Genomic DNA, 22831 nt, shown 5'->3' with positions numbered 1-22831 from the left:
TAAGGAGACGTACATATATACATGTATAAACATATGCATATGCCTGTACTTCCCATAATAATCATTAACTTAATGACGATACACTTTAGCGGCTTACGCAAATAATTTTTGCCAACTTGTAGAAATAATTTGTTTTATTATATTAGCACATTTTAATCAACGCATTAGAAAAAAAAATTTCGAATGAACATCCTCATACAAGATTAACTTATCAATATTTTCACCAAAAATATGGTAGACATTTTGAAAGTTTTGACACCTTCAGTTATGTAATATATCTGTTGTATACATACATGCATCATACAACATAGTAACAAAAAGCATTTCCTACATATGGGGCCATCCCAACTAGAGAAATATAATTTTTCACTACTCGTAAAATTAAAAAAAATAAAGCAACAGGGAATGGATATGTACCCGGTTCACCGTATTTTTAAGCTATATGTATATAATTATACATATATATATATATTTATGTACATATTCTCCCTCCTGCTAAATCTGTTTAACCTACTTTTGAGAAGAGTATATTCATAAATTTTTTTTAAAATATGAATAATGGAAATAATCAGCCAAAGCTTTTCTCACGAATATGCAAATAGAACTCGTAAAGTAGGCTTAAATAAGGGCGTGTTTGAACATGTGTTTTCTTTTGTTTTGCATCCTATTGTTTAGCTTCCTATTTTTTTTTTTTTTATACGATTATTCATTATTTCCGCATTTTTTGTTTGAAGCATTAAATTCGGGCTGAACATTTTATGGAGAATATCATCAATTAAATTGAGCTATTATTTTATTATTATTTAATTTCTACTGTTAAAGCTTTATATATTATTATTGATATAAATTAATTTTTTTTTAATTTTTACGCTTTTTTTTTTACCCTTTACGGAGGTGATAAAATATAGGGAATAAAAAAAAAATAATAAAATTTAGAGCTAATGGTAATGCAAAAAAATGGTAACAAATTATTGCCTGTTTATGCGTTTATATGCATACATCATCTTATAGTTGTAGAATTACGCTTTCCTAAACAAAAGTTCGCTTATGTATAATTACATGTATATAACTTTATTATATATATATATATATATATATATATATATATATGTATATATAATGTTATAGGCTTAAATTACATGAACGTAGATACTTAGTTATACATCATATACATCGTGGAATATATTTTTCTCCAGTCGTTCTTTTCGAATTTCGAATTTTCTGAGCCCATGCTCATATTTTAACAGATTTATAAAAATATGCAAGTGTATGCATTTATTATACATGTACGTAAAAATATACAAACATACGTGCTTATACCGTAAGTGCCTATATATACGTATATATATATAATACTATACCTAATTATAAATGTATATTAAATAACAGAACGGTTTAATCCCCATTCATTTTTGAACTTCACCGTTATTCACTTCCTTTTTCCGAATTTTTTTCTTTTTTTTTTAGCGAAAACAGGGAAAAGAAAAAACAGCATTTTTAAAAAAGAAACTCATAAAAAGAGAAAAAATATATTTTTAAAAAAAGAAATTGTAGTACAGTAGCTTGTAACGAGTTTATACAAAATAATTTTAACATGCTTTCCCTTCGTTGTCGAAGGTAGTATCATACTTCATTTTTTTTTTTTTTTTTTTTTTTTTTTTTCAGCAATATAGTTCGTTGATAATTTTGTATATTTCAGTGTATAATTAGTGATATATCTATACATGTATATATATATATATATATATTATACATACTTGTGCGTATATCTATATACGTGCATGTTTACATATGAGGAAGAATTAAGTAAACAATTTTGGCATACCCCAGCTTGAAATCCCACTGATTTGGTGGAGTTCAACTGAATTGTACATGAGAGGCTACAGAAGTGGAAAAACGGCAAAAAGGATATTTTTGAGAAAAATTAAAGAGAAAAAAACCTAGATTAAATTTTGAAATAATAAAAAAATTAATTAAAATATAACTAAGAATAAATTTATATAAGATTATAATTAAAAATAAATTTATATAAGATTATAATTAAAAATAAATTTATATAAGATTATAATTAAGAGTATATTAAATATTAAAAAAAAAAAAAAAAAAAAAAAAAAAAAAAAAAAAAAAAAAAAAAAAAAGCTAGCCATTTTAAATTTCCACCAGCTATAAATTTTACCACGTTCTTTTGTTTAATTTGTTTCCTTTTTTTTTTCCGTACTATTCTGCTATAGTATTATTTATTACTAACAGTGATGTTAGTACTGCTTATTCTGATTACCACTCCTTTGTTATAAAAGCTATACCTACACAACAAAAATAATGAAGATATGGAAAACAAAGGATGCTATAAAAGCTATGTAGAAATATTAAAATATTACAGCAAAGATGAGCTTGTTGACAATGAAGGAGAAAAATTGTATGAACACACAAATGGAGATAAAAAAAGGAGGAGTAATCCTCCTTCTTCATTCTTTAATAAAGATGTGAACATGAACAATGCAGTGGGTCTAAATACAGATCTATTTTTTTCCTTACTATTTTTAAATAAAAAAAAAAGAAGCAGTCATTATTTGTCCAACAGTCCAAATAACAATAATATTCTTTATGAAAGCAAAATTTATAAGGATAACAAAGGAGGGGAAGTAAAAGACAAGGAAGAGAAGTTGTTAAGGAGAAAATTAAGAGAAGAATACAATAAAAAAATAAAATGTGAGAAGAGACAACATTTTTTTATTAATAGTCAATTTAAAAAAATGGAAAAAAAAATTTTTAAAAATAAAAAAAGAAAAATTTGTACGATTTGTTTTCATAATAATAATTCTGAATATCTAGAAAAGTGTAAAAGTTGTTCCTTGTATTTTCACATATATTGCTACAAACCTTTTTGTAATTCTTTTAATTTAAATTATTTTTTATGTGATATGTGCTTAGAAGATCGTAATTATTATGATCCTCCGTTTAGTAAATACATGAATTTGAACTGTTCACGTGAAAATGATAAGAACATTTATAATTTTTCCCCACTTGCCGATAGTGAAATTGTAAAAAAAAAGCAAATGCATATTCATGATAACACAAAAAAGGGAAAGGAACGAACAACTAAGCTCTTGGAAAAGAAGAAATACGTAAAATGTGTAAGTGATCAAGAGTTAAGTGCATACATTTGTTCTAAAGAGAAAGGAACAATGAACGGAACAGTGAATAGTAAGCATGGACATAGGTCAACCGAAGGGGCAACTGGATGTGCTGGTAGAAACAAACGAGAGGGGTGTGCTAATGGCAGATTTACATGTGATCAAACTCATCGAAGTAGTGGTTACCATTCTGACAGTACATACAACCGAAGTTTGTGTTCGTTCTCTATACTTTACAATAGTGCTACTAATAAGAAAAGAAAAAATGCCCTACATGTTGATAACATTGGAAATATAAAGAAGTGCATTGTAATGAGAACACTAGCTAACAATTACAAAGTTAGTTATGTGCACATCATTCAGCATAAAATAAATAAACTTCGAAAAGCTTATAATGAAGAAAATATTAAATGCAGTATATGTAAAGGATCAAGTAAAAATGCACTGATGAAAAAGAAAGACGACAATTTGTGGTATCATCTGTGCTGTTTATACTATAACAGTATTACCAAGTATAATAGTTTGTTACATGTATATTTTGAATATTTTTTTTTTAATTATTATAATGAGGATTATTTTGTAAATCTGTATGCAAGTCTCAGAAGTGTAAATGATATGATAATAAAAAAAATTAAGGATCAGTTTTTAAATAATTATAATGTAATTTTACATAGTCACACATTCAATTTTTTGATGAATCCCTATTATTACAATTTAACCCTTAAACAGATTCGTAATTTAATATACTGCAATTTTATACAACGCAAAAATATGCTTTATTATAATTGCCGCAGCACACATAGGCAGCTCGCGTGCAGCAATTTTTACAAGAACAACAATGGGGATGATGATTGTAATGGGTGTAGTGGTTGTAATGGTTGTAATGGGTGTAATGGGTGTAGTGGTTGTAATGGGTGTAATGGGTGTAATGGTTGTAATGGTTGTAATGGTTGTAATGGGTGTAGTGGTTTTAATGGTTGTAATGGTTGTAATGACTGTGGTAATGATCATAATACTGCTTCATACTTTTGTAATTCTAGCGTTAGTTGTAACATGATAACTGATGGTAAGAAATGCGACCCAAAAAATATTTTACCTAGTGGAGGCACAAATCATTTTTTCCCACAAGACGATATAATTAATGTTCGGGGGAAAGACTCTGCAAGGGGTTTTTACGGGAGCACTATTGTAAGTAGTAGTAGCAGTGATAGTAGTAGCAGTAATAGTAGCAGCAGTGGTACTAGTAGCAGTGGTAGTGGTAACAGTAATAGTAGCAGCAGTGGTAGTGATAGTAGTGGCAATAGCAGTGATATCAGTAGTGGCAGCGGTAGTGATATCAGTAGTGGTAGCGGTAGTGATATCAGTAGTGGTAGCGGTAGTGATATCAGTAGTGGTAGCGGTAGTGGAGTTAGTAGTGAGAGAAGTCGTATCAGAATTGACAAAAAAGAGGTCAAGGAAGTAAACTTTAAAGTGAACAACGAAACGGACGATGAAATGAACAATGATGTGGACAAAGATGGGTTAAGAGAACTTCTTATGGATGATGAAGAACACTTAAGATTATCCAACGACTTAAGTTCCATGTACTGCATTGACACAAATAACTGCACAATCGTCAAGGAAGAAAATTATTTTTCAAACGATATTGCATGCATTATAAATGACCAAGAGAATGATGATACACATTTTAGTAGCATAAAACATAACGAGTATAATGCTCTTTTTAAAGAAATTGAACAACTAATTTATAAAAGAGATTTTATAAACTTAAATATATTAAAACAGATAAAGGAAAAAATGATAGAAGCTATACAAAATAATAACACAAAGGCATGTTCATTCTGTAACAGTCACACGGGAATAAAGACCAAGTGTATGTATCCATCATGTTGTACTTATTTTCACATATATTGTTATTTTAACGCATTTTTAAAAAATTGGCAAAAGAGGAAAACATATCATCACTTGCGAAGCATCATGAAGAAGTCAAATCTATATGAACAGAAAAAAAGATGCGTAAATATTGTTCCGAAGTATGACAGGGTAATGAAGAATAAGCAGAGAAGAAAGAAGCGAACACGAGGGAGTAGCGTCCTTGGTAGTGCAAATAAAGGAGGTATAGGTAACGATAGGATTTATTCGAAATCCAAGGCTACGAGTCTAGGACGAGGTAAAGACTGGGATAAGCGCAAATACCATGACGAAGAAGGGACGCAGAACCGTGAGCTATTCTCCCGAAATGTGCGAAGGAGGATGGTCGATAGTAACGATAGGAACAGTGTAAACGATGGGAACAGTGTAAACGATGGGAACAGTGTAAACGATGGGAACAGTGTAAACGATGGGAGCAGTGTAAACAGTAGAAATGCGCGGAATGAAGAAGGTAGTACAGGAGCATGGCATGTGCTTCCATCGTCAAATAGAAGCAGTCATGGTAAGGACCATAATGTTATGACCTTGACCCCTGAAGTAAAGAACAAACAGGAGAGTGGACAAAATATTTCTGAGAAGAGAATATTTAAAAGTGAAGAAAAATTAAATAAAATAAAATGTATATCCAAAACGAATGCATTAGAAAAAATGAATAATCGTTTTAAAAAAGGGGAGGAAAAAGATTTACTCACTTACAATAGTAATAGTATTACTACTACATTTAAAATGAATGATCATTACAATAATAAAAAAAGAAGTTATATAAACCTAAGCGAAATTGAAGAGAAGAAAAATAGGGGTGGGTATATAAATTTAAACAAAATATACAATAAAATTAGTCATTTAAGAAGAGAAAATGGAAAGGAAAAAAATAGGAATACTACTACTTGCAGGAGTAGTAGTAGTACTAGCAATAATGTGTTTACAAATAGCAGCAATATAGAGTACACAAATAAGTTTATAGAGGACCACAGTGCGTCTAGTCATTATACGAAGGGCAAAAATAACCTTACTTCCAAACGGAATAATTGTATATACATCACAAATTACATGAAGCCGCTTCATTTTGAAAATGATTATAAGAAAAGTATTGAACAGAAGGAAGTAAGCTGGAACAATGTCGTGTATAACTCCTCCATTTTATTGGATGAACTTGATGGGAATGGTAAAAGCAATCTCCCAGCTTCTTTTAGCGGGAATAATACTAATAAAAATGGAAATAATAGTGGTAATAATAATGACAGCAGTAGTGATAAACACGATACCAGTAGTGACAAACACGATACCAGTAGTGACAAACACATTAACAGTAGTGATAGAAATAAATTTGCAAATAGAGAAAATGTATTTCCAGCCAATATGCCATACCTGAACTTAAGTTATAACAGTAAGCATAATAAACCCAATGAAGGGGATGAAAACGACGATAGTCTCTCTTCACTCTCATCCATACTACACTCCTCCATGTCTACGGATTGTTTTTCTGCCGAACTGGTAACTGATGATAAACCCTCTGATATGTTCCTATCCTTCCTTGCAGAATCATATTCTTCTTTCGTTTGCTCATCGGAAGTATCGCCATCTATTCATTCTCTAGTGGCATCGTCCCACTCGTGCCCATCGTTCACTCATTCGCGCGTATCTTCAACATATTCACGCGCATCATTATCATCTTGTTGTTTAGCAAGTTATCAGGACTCCATCAAATATGCTACTTCGGCATCCTCCTCGGCAAGTGCTAATGTTAATCATAACAAATCTGTGTCTTCCGCGAGTTTCTCCTCACAAGCATCGAAATTTTGTTGTCAAATAAGTCAAACCTTAAGTAGCAGCAATTCACAAGGACTTCATTCTTCATTATGTGAAGAGCTTTTTTCAAATTATAAAATAGATCAAATGAATCTGAGGAAAAACGATACAAATAATACTCTGCATACTAGTAGAGAAACAAATAAAAATAAAGAGAGAAAAAGAAACAGAAAGAGAAAAAAATATAGCACTAACAGATACAGAAGTAGTCGTTACCAGGATGATACAATACCGGCAGAAAAACAAATTAATTTTCCCACTCTCGGATTATTTACAACAGACGTAGAAAGCAAAAATAGCGGTTTTGTTCAAGCGAAATGTATCAAATTAGCTTTATGCAGTTTGCATAATAATAGAAAGGATATAACAACTGTTTTGAGCTTAAAATTGAACTCACTTAATGATAAGAAGAACAACAACTTAAGTAGTATCTTCTACCATTATTACAACTCCTTTCTACGCTCTGTTTTTTTCTCAAATAAATATGACTATGTGCAGGAGGAAAAGGGGGAAGAAATGGGGGAAGAAATGGGGGAAGAAATGGGGGAAGAAAAGAATATCGAGCATGAAGATCTCAAGGATAAACAGGAGCAAAGGGAAAAGGAAAAAACGGAAGAAAGGGATCGAGACAGGAATGAAGAAATCAGTCCAGATAAGAAGCAAGAAGACAATCAAATAAACAGTCAAAGTAACAAAGGAGTGGCAGTGGATTGTAAAAAGGTCAAGAAGGAGGAAAATAAAGTTGATTTTATTACGGTAGGACAAACCTCTTCCTTTCAAAATGATGACCGTGTTCAGGAAAAAAAAGAGAATTTTCATTTAAATAAGCGTAAGCTTGACATTATTACGAACACGCATAGATTAGATAATGAAAGTGCAGGAAGTAATGGAGTCAACGTTAGCGTTAGTGCCAATAGCAGCGGCAGTAGTCGTAGTACAGATGCAGAAGGGGGCAGTGAAGACGCGAATAATTTGTGCGAAAGTAAAAAAAAAAAAAAAGTTGAATGGTAGCTCAGGTACGTGTACTAATGAAAGAGGAAATATCATCGAAATAGAAAAAATGGTAGAAGATAGCGTTGAACATTCGAAGGGTCAAAAACATAACATGGTAAAAAATTTTAGAAGAGATAATTGTGAAGAGGAGAAGAAAAAGGATATACATAGAAAGGAAAACTTTTATGGGAGCACATCGAATGAAGTGGAAGCCAACATAGCAGAGGAACAAAGGAATGTATTAAGTAGAGGTAAACATTTAGAAAATGGGGAAGGAGTAACGGAGGAAGTAACGGAGGAAGTAACGCACGAAGTGAGAGAAGAAATGACGAAAGAAGCATTGACGAAAGAAGCATTGACGAAAGAAGCATTGACGAAAGAAGCGTTGACGAAAGAAGCATTGACGAAAGAAGCGTTGACGAAAGAAGCAGTGACGAAAGAAGCAATGACGAAAGAAGCAATGACGAAGGTAGCAGTGACTGCTTGGAGGGATTCCCCAAGGGAAAATGACCAAAGCGCGTATATTTATTTAAAAAAAGAGCAAGGAAATGATGGCAGCAGCTCAATAAGATATTATGATGGTGATGATGACAAAACATTGTTAAACGCTGCTAATATGCCGATGAATGGTGTAAAAGAGGGGAGAGAGGAAAATGCAGAAGCATTTTTTGAATGTGTAGGAAGTAATATAAAAGAAAAAAAAAAAGAATGTGAGCAAACGGATGAGGTAAAAAAAAAGCGTCATGATGATAGTAAATTTGATAAATATGGTGCGAAGGATGTGGACGATGCGGACAGTGTGAATAGTCGGAATGGTATGGACAATGAGGGTATCACTACAATGCAGAGGGATGAAGTGAATGAAAAGAACTTGCTTTCATTCATCAGATTCTTCGATAAGGTTATTGAAAGAGTGGAAATAAGTATAATCATAAAAAATAATGTATGCGAAGGTATATATTTTTTAAGGCAACAGGGTGGAGTAAATATTTATCAGAAGGTAAGTGGTCGTTTTAAGAAACAGTTAAAAATTCAAAATACAAAAATAAAAAAAAATAAAAAAAAGAAAAAGAAAGTAGGGGATATAATAAATATTTTGAGAAGTACTACTACTACTAATAATAATAATAATATACATATGGATATGCAAGTAGCAAAGAACAATAAAAATAACTGTATTAGTAGTAATATAGACTTAAAAAAAAAAGTGGATATAAACAATTATTCTTATCTATTCTATAGATTACCTTTACTTTTATTTGGTAATAAGTATGTAAATGATGTAAAAAATCTAAGATATATTTTTCAAATAAAAAATTTGTTCTATCAATATGTTGAATGTTCTCATAACTCGAGAAATATCTTGTCACTTGTTGAGTTGTTAAGAAGCTACTCTACACATGCCATGTTTCTAAGGGGCGGAAGGAGACCAGCAACAAGAAACATCGTTACCCAAGGTAAAGATGTAAGTGTAAATGACCAATGTAACGTGAGTGTGAAGGATAATGGTAATGATAATTGTATTGACAATTCCAATGCTAATACCAGTGCTAACACTAATACCTGTGCTATTGTCATTTCTAATGACAGTGAGCTTAACTACAGCAATGAAGTGGAAGAACCTTCCCAAAGGAAAGCAAACAGTAGGATCGTAAAAGAGTTAAAGAATAATATAAATAGTATAGCCTCTAGTTTGAGTAATATTGATCAAAGGGAAAGCAATAACAACGAACGAAGTTTGATTGGTAATGATTTTCTTCTGGATAGAGAAAACAATAAGGAGGAAAATGAAAGGAGCAAAGATGATAACAATACTACTAGCAGCTCTCATATATCGAACGACAAAATGGACACAGTCTATGTCGAGTATTGCGTAGTAAAAGGAAAAGAAAAAAAAAACAAATTGATGATGGAAGCTGAGTCTGATATAGCAACTAATGTGAGCTGTAGTGTCAGTACTGTGGAAAGTTTTGATCAAATGAAAAGTAAAAAAAAGGATACTACAAAGGATGCAGTGGATGATAACTTTGGAAGGATTGTCACTACTCCCACAGTTGCTTTTGCAAATTCGGAGTCTCAGAAGTTTTGTGATGGTCCATTTGGTCTAGGTAAAAGAAGAAAGACCAAGGGAACTGAAAATGGATGTAGGAATATAATTGGAAGTGATAACCGTGCGTTTGAGGTCCTCCCCATCAACGCAGAGGAAAAAAACAAACATGCGCATGATAAGAGTAAAAATGTAAAGATTGAAGAATCAAGAAGAGAGATAAACCCGTATGTTAACAAAAGTTTCAATATAATCTTTTGTCTATTTGATAACGGGAATAATATTTATCTGTTGATATACGAATCGTATATATATAACAGTAGAAAGACATATTCTAAAAGTAAGTCAACAAGAAAGAAGAAAAAAAATTCAAATAACATAGACTCTTTTTTTAAAGATTTGTATGAGAAACTTCATAAGAGGAACTCAAAGGAAGCAGCATACGATATATTGAAATGGATTATCAAGTGTAGTGGCATTAGAAGTATGTGTAGTAGAGGCACTAATAACATAACACCTAGTAGTAGAGTGAACAATACGAGAAGCAAGTCCAGCTACGCAAACACAAATAATAGAAGTATCAGTCACTATTACAATAATAATAGTAGTAGTATTAGCAATAGTATCGGTAATAGTATCGTCAACAGTTTGGCAAGTAGTAATAACATCAGTAGTAGTAGTAGTAGGTATTCAGATGACTTAAACCTACGCAAGCTCAGTGAAATGGTGTTAAATAAAAATATACTAGAAAATATACTGAACAATTTTGAAATTTTTAATATAGAAAAAAATACTTGCCTAAAATTAGCTAACATTATCGAGTTGACGTATTATGATTATCTATTTATAAAAAGACATAAATTCTTTTTTTCAAAAGAGGGAGTAAAAATATTCGACACGTGTAACAAGATGTACGATATGGCGGAAGTGGCAGATGAGGAGGATACAAAATATTGGGGGAACATGACATATGGAGAAGACTCAAAACACGTGGTAGATACTCAACGAAGTAGTATTAAAAGGAGTAATAATAACGAGAACAAGGTTAAGCTGAAAAATTATTTCAAAACACATGCACACAAATTAAAGGAAATTATAAGTAAAATGTACACAGCCCAATGCACTAATAATATGATGTATTTTCGAGGTACGCTAACAAATGATACTATCCTTTACAACAACTTAATAGAAGACAAGAATAATGTTTATTTGAAGAATAAACAAATAAAGCTTCCTGTAAATAATGAGATATGCAGTATAAACGGTACAACTGCTTGTATCACTGATGGGAAAATAACTCCCATTTATTATGGTGCAGAAATGGGTAATTGTGTACCATTAGATAAAATAAATGAATGCAAAAAATATATAAGTTTAGGTTTGAAAAAAAAAATTATGAACAGACATCATATATCAAAAAGGAAGGATAGAAAAGATAAAAGAGATCGAAAAAGAGAAAGAGAAAGGAGGAGTAAAAGTAAAAATGGAAATAAAAATAACACAGAAGAAACTATTACAAATAAGGAGTGTGCCTATTTAAATAAGATAAATAAAACTGCAAACAGTAGTTATGTAGCTGGAGGTGATACCAACGGGTACAGCAGTGTTGACAACAACGAGGAAAGTCTTATCGATTGCATTATAAAGGAGTATTTGGGTGGAAGGGGAGGCAGTAATAATAATGGAAGTAGTTGCAGTGGTGGCAATAGTATTAATAGTATCAATAATGGTATCGTTAGTGACAATATCCTTAGAGATAACGTTAACGACGTGGTTCGGAAATACAACAGCTTTAGTGTGAATGGCAAAACGGGGTTAAAGTATAGCAATGTTTTAAGTGAAAACTGTGTGTCGTCCATTCGTTCCTTCAGTGCGTATGACATATATAAGCTATTTTTGCTTGACAATAAGAATGATACTAGCAGTAACGTCAACATTGATGGTAGAAATAACGAGATACAAAACATAAGCAACAAAGAGGATACAAAGAAACTCATAAATGAATTATTGTATGACCAAACCATTATGACCAATTATAGAAATTTTGTTGTGAGAAAAAAGCAAATGGAGTTCTATTATAAAAATTTAAGTGCCTACACCAATTGCTTAGATAAGGAATACAATTTTTTAGATATGTACCATATTTTATCTTTTAACATTAACAAAAATAATTTTTTGAAAAAATCGAATAAGCGAAATGTTGAAGAAGTAGAAACAAAAATTAATATAAATGAAACCAACTGGAACAGCAGTAATAGTAGAAGGGGTGTGAAGAATGAAGGAATTAATATTGACATGAACAGCAGATCTAGATGTTTTAGTAGTATAAGTGAAAATCCAAGCAAGATAGGTGTTCATTCATTAAACGCAGAAACGGATAACTTGGAGTATAAAAAATTGGAAACTCCTTTTTTGTTAAATCGTTATGAACACATTGAAACTACAAATATTTTTAAGAAAAAAAATAACAACTATGATAAGAAGTGTACTAGTAACATCATCAATGCTAGTACTAGCGGCACGAATGACAGTAAAAGCTGCTTAAGCAATAATACATATGACGGTAGTAAAACACGTAGCAATACTCAGGGGTATCTTAATGCTAGAGGGGGAAACGGCAAAGAAATATTTAAATTCGCCAAGAACAGCAACAGCAGCAGCAATTCTTCCAGTAATCTGAAGAGAAATTTAGCCAAAGAGGGTAAGAGAAAATCGCCCACTCACCCTGTCCATTCGGTCCATCCGGTACATGTCACATATCCGATTCACGGCGCTTATTCTGACCATGTTCATAATAATGACCAAATGAATGGCGAAATTTTCAAAGCAGTCATTGATAATAATTACGAAAAAATGCACAGGTTGTACAATAACCTGAATGAAGAAATAGTAAAAAAGAAATTACATTTAGTAAGCCGAATAATTGAAGAAAACTATTCATACAATTTATCGGACATGCCGATGTACATAAATTTTGTTTTTTATAAATACTTGTGTGTGAACAATTGGACAAATTTGATTTATAATTTAAAAGAGAGTTTTTTAAAGGAAGAGGCATTTTTTCTAAACCGGAATAATGGTACAAACAGTCAAAATATTGAAGAAAAAAAAGATGAAGAAAATGACAAACAAAAGAACGAAAAAAAAGATGAAGAAAAAGATGAAAAAAAGGACGAGAAAAAAGATGAAGAAAAAGATGAAAAAAAGGACGAGAAAAAAGATAAAAAAAAAAATGAAAAAAAAATTAGTCCAGAAAGTTCAGGACAACATAATGATGTAAAGGACACCACAGGAAGTAATGATGCCAAAATTCAGTTGATTCAAACGTGTAATAAAAAAGACAGAGGGATAAGTGCAAAGGACAGTAAAGCAGAGAATGATGTTGTAAATAACTTGACTAATAATAAAAAGATGAAGAAAGAATATGATACCAATAAAAAATGCAAATATAATGGTGTTGCTGAGACTGTAACTACTACTGTAACTGCGAAAGATAGTATTCCAAGTGTGAGTAAGGAATTACATCCTGGACAAACCCATAACGGAAAGAATAATAAAAATGATGACAAAGAAAAAACGAATAATTTTATATGTAGCGTGTGTTTCAATACTGAAGAGAGCAATATAAATATTCTGTACAAATGCGTAGGATGCGCAATATATATTCATAAATATTGTTATGGTATTTATCCTAAGGGAAGGAGTGATGATTTTTTATGTCAAAAATGTGTATTCAGCAAGCATGTTAAGAAACGACACCAGAGTGAGGATATTACCAGGAGCAATATGCACATAAAAAAAAAAAAAAAGCAAAGTAATAGTAGCAGTAATGGTAAAGGAAGTGGTAATGGAAGTGGTAATGGAAGTGGTAATAGAAGTGGTAATGGAAGTAGTAGTAGTAATGGAAACAATTTTGATATGAGTTGCAGCAGCGCGTGGGACGGAAACACGGACAATAATTCACCTGATGCAAGTAACAGAAATTTTGAAAATTATTGCTATATATGTAAAAGGGATGGAGGAGCTTTAAAAAAGACAACGTCCAAATATTTAATTCATATTTTTTGTGTTTTGTTTTTTACATCTAAAGTGTTTTGTTTAAATATTTACAATTTGAACAACTGGGATATTAATAATTTGAAATTTTTTGAAAATGTTTGTTGCATATGTAATAAAAGAGGTGCCGTAATAAATTGTGGTCATAATAAAAAAAACGATGAAGGAATGGACGATACAAATAATCACTTGAATAAATTGTGCGGTAAAAAAGGAAACAACTGTAATAAATGTTGTAACAGCTGTAATTGCAGTAATAGAAGTAATTGCAGTAATAGAAGTAATTGTAGTAATAGAAGTAATTGTAGTAATAGAAGTAATTGTAGTAATAGAAGTAATTGTAGTAGCTGTAGCGATTGCAGGAAATGTAGTAAATATTTTCATCCACTTTGTGCTTACCTAGAAGGATATCATATGCAGGTTGAAATATATGAAGATCAGTTTATAAAAACTTATTTTTTGGACAACTGCTTTTCTCGTTTTAATGTTATAACGTGTTGCAATGACCATGTACCACAGGGTGCTTATCAAAACAGGAAAGAGGTTAAAGAGAGAAGAAATCTGTTGTTCACAAATAATAACAACAGAAGCAGTGCTAATAGTATGAATAACAAAAGTAGTGCTAACAGTATCAATAACAATAGCAGTGCTAACAGTATCGATAACAATAGCAGTGCTAACAGTATCAATAACAAGGAAGATGTTCCGTGCCACAAAGCAAATGACAAAGTTTTAAAAATAATAGGAAAAAGTAACAGTCATAAAAATATTAGTAAGAATGTTTCATGTTTACTCAAACAAAAGAACAACAACTCTTCACCGGCCCCTTTGAAGTACAAGAATGATAATATAATAAAAAAAGAAACGAATCAAAAACAAAATTCCCCACTGATTAAGCTAGAACAATACAATAATAATGCGCCAAAAAAAAAATAATAGGAATATTTATCTTAAATAAAAATTTTTAACAGTCATTATGTGTAATGAATAAAAATGTATATAAAAGAAACGTACAAAAGGATGTGCAAGTAAGACATTATTACAGGAGTTAGTGTGGAAGGAAAGAAAAAAGAAATTCCAATGTTAGGATATATAAGTATGATAATAAACTTGGAAAAAATGAGGATTATTAAAAAAGAGGAAACAAAAAATAAAAAAACGTGATGTGTCAAATATTGGTAAAATATTATGACCAGTGCAGGTGAAATGGTAAAAAAAAAAAAAAAATAGCTACAAATGTAAATATAAATTTAAAGGAAAACCTATTAAACTCTCGCACAATTTCAAAAATAGAAAAACTTGGACTTATATAATGTTAGTTTTGTAGAATTCCTGTGTTAGTTATTTTAATGTAATACTAAACAGGTGGGAACACTACATAGTCTCATATATTTATTTTTTTTAATTCTATGGCTCACATAATATATTTATGAAGAACATAGAGAGCGAACTAAAATGCGTAATCATTTTTTACCGCAATTTTGATAATAATAACAAATTTCGTTTTTTTATGCTCTTTTTCTTTGTCCGGCAGGGAATGTGAATTGTATTTATTTATTTATTCATTCATTCATTCATTCCTTCTTATATTCATTCATATATTATTTCATATATTCATTCATATAATTATATATTTGCTTACCTTTTTAATATTTATTTTAAAGCTTTTTAAAAGGTATACTTAAGAAAAAAAGTAAAAAAAATGATACTAAACGTTTTACTGCATATAAGTGATAGACACATGACACTGTTTTACCAACAAAGTAAACTCAACATTGTTTCTGTTTTTTTTTATGTTTCTGTATTTTGAATCATGTATTGTTTCCTTTTTTCCTTTTTTCGTTTTACCTTTTTTTTTTTTTTTTCATGGACAGAGTAATAACACATTCTTGAAATTTTGAAATGTAGAAAATTAAAATAAATAAGGAAAATATATAAACTGAATTTTTACCGCACACGTAAATTTGTGTTTACACACATTTATACCATATATGTATATATATCTATATATATATTTTTTTTTTGTTGTTGTGCTTTTAACTATCCTATTTTTTTCGAGTTCCATTAGTAAATGCCATCACCTTATGTACGTGCAATATTTTTTATATCTTTCTAAAAAAAAAGAAATTTTACTTGAATGTTTACAGCAAAATTTTTTTTTATCTAGGGTATCATATATATATATATATATATATATATGTGTATATATGTATATGTTATGTATATGTATAAGGGTATTAGAAAAAACTCAGAAATGTAGGCACATGTAAAAATATAGAAAAATTTTAGATATTCATAAAATAGCATGATAATATAAATATATACGTGAATTATATATGGAATAGTAGAACAAAATGATCGTTTGAAAAAAAAAGGAAAAAGGGTTCCTTTCAAAATATAACATATACTAATTTTGTTATTGAACATAAGTATATGTAGATACATGTACAAGTATTAGTAACTTTTTTTTTTTTCATTTGTCACATTTTAATAAGTAGTGTTCAATTTTATGAAAATGTAATTTTAAATTCATTTTTTTTTTTTTTTTTGATACACACATTTTCCCTTTTTGATCTTTTTTTTTTTTTTTTTTTTTATCTTTGAAGCTTACAATCGGGAATTTATTTTTTATTTTTGACAATCACGTATAGTGTTCTTTTCTCAAAATTTGCAATAAATTATTTTATCATTTATTATACTTTTGCCGAGTTTATTTTTATACCTACAGTATACACACATATATACAAATATATATATATATATATATATATATGCGTGCATTTGCATATTTATGTATGTATGTACATTACTTTTATGTAGGCATTTCCAATGTACTCCTTTTTTATACGGTAAAGTAATGTGTACCGCCTATACGGCTGAGCACAGAATAACTCCTTAAACTTACATATTCATATATGTATATATATCCTTCCTAATATAATATAAATCATTTTGATAAAATTTTTGAAAGCTAATCTTTCCAGCAGTTCAGTGTAACATATGTATGTGCACGTATTAATCAACGCTTGAATATACTTATGTAGATAAGGAAAAACGTCATCAAAATTATTTTATTTATTTTTTTTTTTTTATACCAAGTAATTTTTTTTGTGCGCTTATTTTACATGTACTTCCTTGTGGTGTCATATTTATATTTTATGTATAGAGCGCTTAGCAGACTATACAAATATGTACAAACGTGCATATGGGCATATATATATATATACACGTACCTATAGTACATATATGGGCATATATACATATGTAACGCGTAAAGAAACATTTAATGAATTTTTTTTTTGCTCATGTAATAGGACAAATTATTTTTGCTAATTTTATATTCTTCATAGTTTTTCTTTTTTTTTTTTTTTTTTTTTTTGATAAAAATTATTCTTCTCTCTACCTTTTTTTTTTTTTTTTTTTTTTTTTCATTTATGCCATTTTTTTTTTTCACCTTGATATAATTTATATAGAATTAATTTAATGTAGGAACAAGCAGCAACAGTAAAAGAATAAATAACGATTAAATATATGTAGCAAAAAAAAAAAAATAAATAAAATAAATAAATAAATAAATAAAGCTAATGAAATTTAAAAAAGGGATTGTACTGAAGTTTTATAATAAATTTATAAGACGTTATTGCCAATTACATTGCAACGTGTAGCGGTTACATACGAGCTTGTTGCGAACACATTTAGTCGTATTTATATATAAGTATCTGGACGAACTTTTATTTTCAAAAAGATGAACAGGAAAAAATGAAGGGAAACTGTTCGTACGAGAGAAATCATCCTTACAGTTCTAATGTGAACGCACTCGCATTAAAAAAAAAAAAGATAAATAATAATATTAACAAAGACAAGAATTATCAGTACAATAATTATGACAGAGGTACAGTCAAAAATGGGATTTATGTAAACGGTTCGAGTGAAAAAAAGTATGCTGGGAATGAAGAAGTGCAAGAAGGAGCAGAAAAAGGAGGAGAAGAAAAAGGAGGAGAAGAAAAAGGAAGAGCAGAAAAAGGAGGAGAAGAAAAAGGAAGAGCAGAAAAAGGAGGAGAAGAAAAAGGAAGAGCAGAAAAAGGAGGAGAAGAAAAAGGAAGAGCAGAAAAAGGAAGAGATAAGAACTACAAGTTTAACAGGAAAAAATTTAGTAGTACTTCGTACGGTGATTACGGAGAATACAATTATTACACCAAGGAAAATTACAACATTGAAAAATATGCAAAGCCGAACTATTATAGCAATTCTTATGTTGATTATTCGAACGGAAAAGGGGTGGGTAGCATTAGTAATAATTATGGAAATTATGGAAATTACAATTACGGAAATTACAATTACGGTAGGTACAATTACGGTAGGTACAATTACGGTAATTACAGTAGTTACAATTACGGAAATTACAGTCATAGTAACAATAACAATAATAGTAACAGTATGGGAGGTGGTAGTAACAATAATGGTGCTGAAAAGGCTAACAAGGTCAGCTATGAATATATAGCTAGTACAGACCACAACAAAGGGGATGATAAAAAGAAACAAAAAAAACAAAAAGCGCATTACAGCAATAATTTAATTAATGATATATATTATAAAACATCTCATTATTTAAAAAAAAATAGAAAGTACATACAAGGAATACTTAAAAAAAATTATGTCATAAAAATTTATATAGTTAGACATATGGAAGCTTTACATAATAGAGAAGTTATAGAGAATGGAAATATGTCTAGGGATATAATTTATAAGAATTCTAAATTTTTAGATTGTAAATGTAGTGAGGAAGGAATAAAAATGTGTGAAGAGTTAAGAAGTGACAAGAATAATAAATTATATCAAGATGTTATTAAGTTATATAATAATTCCACGAAAAGAAATAATAGTGGGAATAAATCTTATAATCAGAAAGATAATAAAAAAGGAATTTTTGAAAAAAATAATAATTTTGTTATTATATCTTCACCTCTTAAAAGATGTTTAGAAACGATGAAATATTTTTTTAATTTTAAAAAAAATATTATTATATATGAATCAGTACGTGAAATGGCAGGAAATTATTACAGTGATGAGAGATCAAAAACATCAGAAATAAAAAAGTTTTGTGATAAAAATTTTGACGACTATGAATTAGTTTGCTTTGGAGAAAATGATATTATCGGGGCAGATAAATTTAGAGAATCCTCTGATCAAATATTCTGTCGTTGTTTACAGTTTCTGAAGCTTGCTCATGCCTTGTCTCTGAACTATTTTGCGTCTATCGAAAGGGGCATGCAATCAAAACTTAGCACCAAAGAGGGACGCAGTGGGAGTGCCGTTAGTCATGTTAGCCGTGTTAGCGGCAATGGTGGTGGAAGTACGATCGACCCCCAGAATAAAGAGGGTATCCAACGGAACGGGCAAGTAACTGCAGAAGGGGCATCGGTAAAGGAACATGATCTACCTCGCACCGATTCAGATGAACACAAAAAGGAGCTGAACATAAACGTCGAAAATGATTCAAGTAAAAAGAACAACGATAGAGAGGTAGATGTATGCAGCGATAAAAGAAGCAAACATGAAATGATAAAGAATGAAAAAGAAAACAAGCAAAAAAAAGTTTACAACATCGTGTTGGTTTCCCATAGCTCTTTCATTCTTCATTTTTTAGCCCTGTTAGATTATTTAAATTTAGAAGAGAGAAATTTTAATAATTGTGATATAAGAAAAATTACAATACCCTTGACAAGTATATTTTTATTTTTTAACAATGTAATTAATTTACAGCTAGTTAAACCGGTATGTATAAATACCATGCCCTTAAGTTTTAAAAACAAGAACAAAATTTTAAAAAAAACTTATAAAGATAAATATATTTACACTTTAAACAGCTACAACGATATGGATGAGCTCACGTGCTTACATGCCTGTACAGTCCTTATATATCAGTATGACATGTTAATAAAAAATGAAAACAGTAGAAAGTATTTGGATAAAATTATGAATTTTATCGACTGTAATAATAGTCATTTCCAACAGCAGCAACAACAACAACAACAGCAACAACAACAACAACAACAGCAACAACAACAACAACAACAACAAAAACTGCTACATAACTGTAATAACAGTACCGATGTTAGTTTTTCGAACGGTATTTATAAAAACTATGTACAAAGGGATAAACAGAACCTTGGAAGAAATTTAGTTATAGTAGATGGAAGCAAATACCTCACGTACTCAGAGGACAAAGGCGCTTGGGAGCTTAACAAGAAGGGGTTCTTTGTGGGGCAAAATGTAGTCGTAATAGTGCTCCCAGACGTCGAACCGATCCCTACAAGAAATGATGATACACCTATTCCTGGTAAGAACCAGGGGATGGATAAATGTGCAAGAGGTAGCTACAGTAATGACAGAAATGGTAATGAGAATGAAAATAGAAATGGAAGCAGCTGTAGCAGCAACAGCAGGAGTAGTAGTAGGAGCGGTAAAGCTAACAGTAGTAGTTCTAAGAAGGAAAAGACCCCCTTTTTGCAGAATGTAATTCAAATTATAGACAATTACGACAGTGTAAACGATTTGATTAGATCAAAAGACTTCTGGTTGACCTTAAAAGATAACATTCACAAAATGAATTTGTACTCTCTGCAAGAATATTTAACTAAAAAATATAATCGAATTGTAAACACTGAGATGGATGATGATAATGTGTGCTATATCGATTTAGTTGCGTGCATTAGAAATACACATTTCATGGAAAAACATGAAAATAAGTGCGATAAATATTTCAAAAAATTAAAAGAAAGATATGATAACAATGACTCTTATCTTGATTTAGAGAAAGAGTGTAAACATATTAATGAAAACTTGTTAAATATAATATTCCCGTCTGACTATGCTATGAACAATTGTAATGATAAGGGGGAGCGAAAAGATACAAATGAGAGAAAAAGTGAAATGAACTACCAAAATGGGGAAAATCTACAAAATGAACAGCATCAGATTAAGAGGAAATTTATATATATACCAACAGAAGAGACACACATGAAGCTGAAGGTGAAGAAGGATGTACTTAGTACAAATGCCCAAACTATGAGTGATATGAATAAGAACTTTTTGCAAGAGAATATTAAAGTGTTAAAAACCCTTCCACTATTTGTTCAAAACTTAAACGTCGAAATGTTTTATCGTGATAATTACTTTTTCTTTCATTGTTTACATAAATTCATTAAAAGCAAAAATAAAATAGAAGGCCTTGTAATATTAAAGTTACTTACATTTCTTGATCTTTTAAAATCATTTAACATTAATACATCAAATAAAATTGTACAGAAACTTAACAAGTTGGAGCATCTAATTGATAATAACACAAGCACGGAGGGAAGCAAAATAATTAATACATACTCATGTGATAAGAGAGGCGTCCTTGCAAATAACACATTGTACTATGCAGAGGCGGCCAGAAATTATAAACCTATCCAAGCGATGAAAGGTACTGCTCTATGCATGTGCTTGCATATCTATGCATATAAACATATATATATGTACATATTTGCATACGTGCATATATATCTTTACACGAACATACACATATACACTTCTGCATAATATTTATTCTATTTGCACCTGTACTCTTCGCTTTACTATCACGTGCACACATTTTTCTTTTTTATTTTGTAGGTCGAAAAAAGGGAATAGTGAATGATCTTAACTACCTAAGGTACAACCTGTTGACAGTAGCTGGAGGGGCTGAAAATGTGTACATTTTAAATGTTCTCAAATGATTTTTATTCTTTTTTTTTTTTTTTTTTTTTCATGCGTCTCTTATATACATTATATGGAATGGGTTATACTTGAAAAAAGAGCTAGAAAAAAAAAAAAAAAATACAAAATATAATGAGTAAAGTAAAAAGTGCAAAGTATAATGAACAACACAAAAAATCGTTTACAGCTGCGTAAACACGTACGTAAAAATATGATAAATCAAAACAAAACAGAAATGTAGATCTCTTTGCTTTTCACCTGACAAAAACTTTTAACGTAAAACCCACAGTATTAATGGTACATTTTCGTTTATGCGTTACATTTATTCATTTCTTTTTAGCGCGATTTACCACTTGATGGTAAAATGTCGTATCTAATGAAAATTTATAAAGGTACATATATATAAATATTCTTAAAAAAAAAATGAACTGTGTAAAGAATCAACATGTTTATATTATATTTATATGCTAGACTAGAACATTTTTCAATTCATATTTTTTGTGTTCCCCTTTTATTATGCACTACTCTTTTAAAATGCTTCAAAGCGATAAGGTAAAAAGTAGGAAACTCATTGATTCGGGAAGAGAGCAGACATTACATATGGATCATACAATCATATGTATATATGCACATTATAAGTATATATATATGCACATTATAAGTATATATATATGCGCATTATAAGTATATATATATGCACATTATAAGTATATATATATGCGCATTATAAGTATATATATATGCGCATTATAAGTATATATATATGAGCATTATATGTAAATGTATGCGCAAAAATGCTAGCAATCTCCTTAAACGTGTAAGTACGCCTCGTGCATTCACTTTTTGAATATATATTACTTGCTCAGAGGAATAGTAATGTATTACGTTAAGCCATATACGCCCATCCATTTATGTTTATCCATTTACACACATTTATTTACGCCCATCCATTTATTGTTGTGTAAGTAGACCTTCAGTGTCCTCTTTCGCTTCATCCGACAAAGGCGCATTTTTTTTCTTTTTCTTAGCAATTAAAATAGGAATAACAATTAAATTGTGTGCATGTATTTTTTTTTCCATTTTGAGAATAAAATCTTTTAATTTAAATCTTGCCTCTTCA

At 30.2% G+C, this 22831-nt stretch overlaps 2 protein-coding genes across 2 annotated transcripts; both read left to right on the top strand.

The window, feature by feature from the left end:
- Positions 1-558: 558 nt before the first annotated feature.
- MKS88_002495 (phd finger protein) lies at positions 559-14907 on the top strand (the record flags this gene model as incomplete). Its single annotated transcript, XM_067215509.1, has 5 exons — positions 559-607; positions 1468-1558; positions 1666-1672; positions 2298-7857; positions 7892-14907. 5 exons carry the CDS (start codon positions 559-561, stop codon positions 14905-14907), a joined length of 12723 nt encoding a protein of 4240 aa, XP_067073929.1.
- Positions 14908-17730: 2823 nt separating this feature from the next.
- On the top strand, positions 17731-21731 carry MKS88_002494 (phosphoglycerate mutase; the record flags this gene model as incomplete). Its single annotated transcript, XM_067215508.1, has 2 exons — positions 17731-21439; positions 21628-21731. 2 exons carry the CDS (start codon positions 17731-17733, stop codon positions 21729-21731), a joined length of 3813 nt encoding a protein of 1270 aa, XP_067073928.1.
- Between the last annotated feature and the right edge of the window lie 1100 nt (positions 21732-22831).

The sequence above is a fragment of the Plasmodium brasilianum genome, chromosome 8 (genome assembly GCF_023973825.1).
Source record: "Plasmodium brasilianum strain Bolivian I chromosome 8, whole genome shotgun sequence".
In the NCBI taxonomy this organism is placed as follows: Eukaryota; Apicomplexa; class Aconoidasida; order Haemosporida; family Plasmodiidae; genus Plasmodium; species Plasmodium brasilianum.
This window is presented reverse-complemented; position numbering and strand designations above follow the sequence as displayed.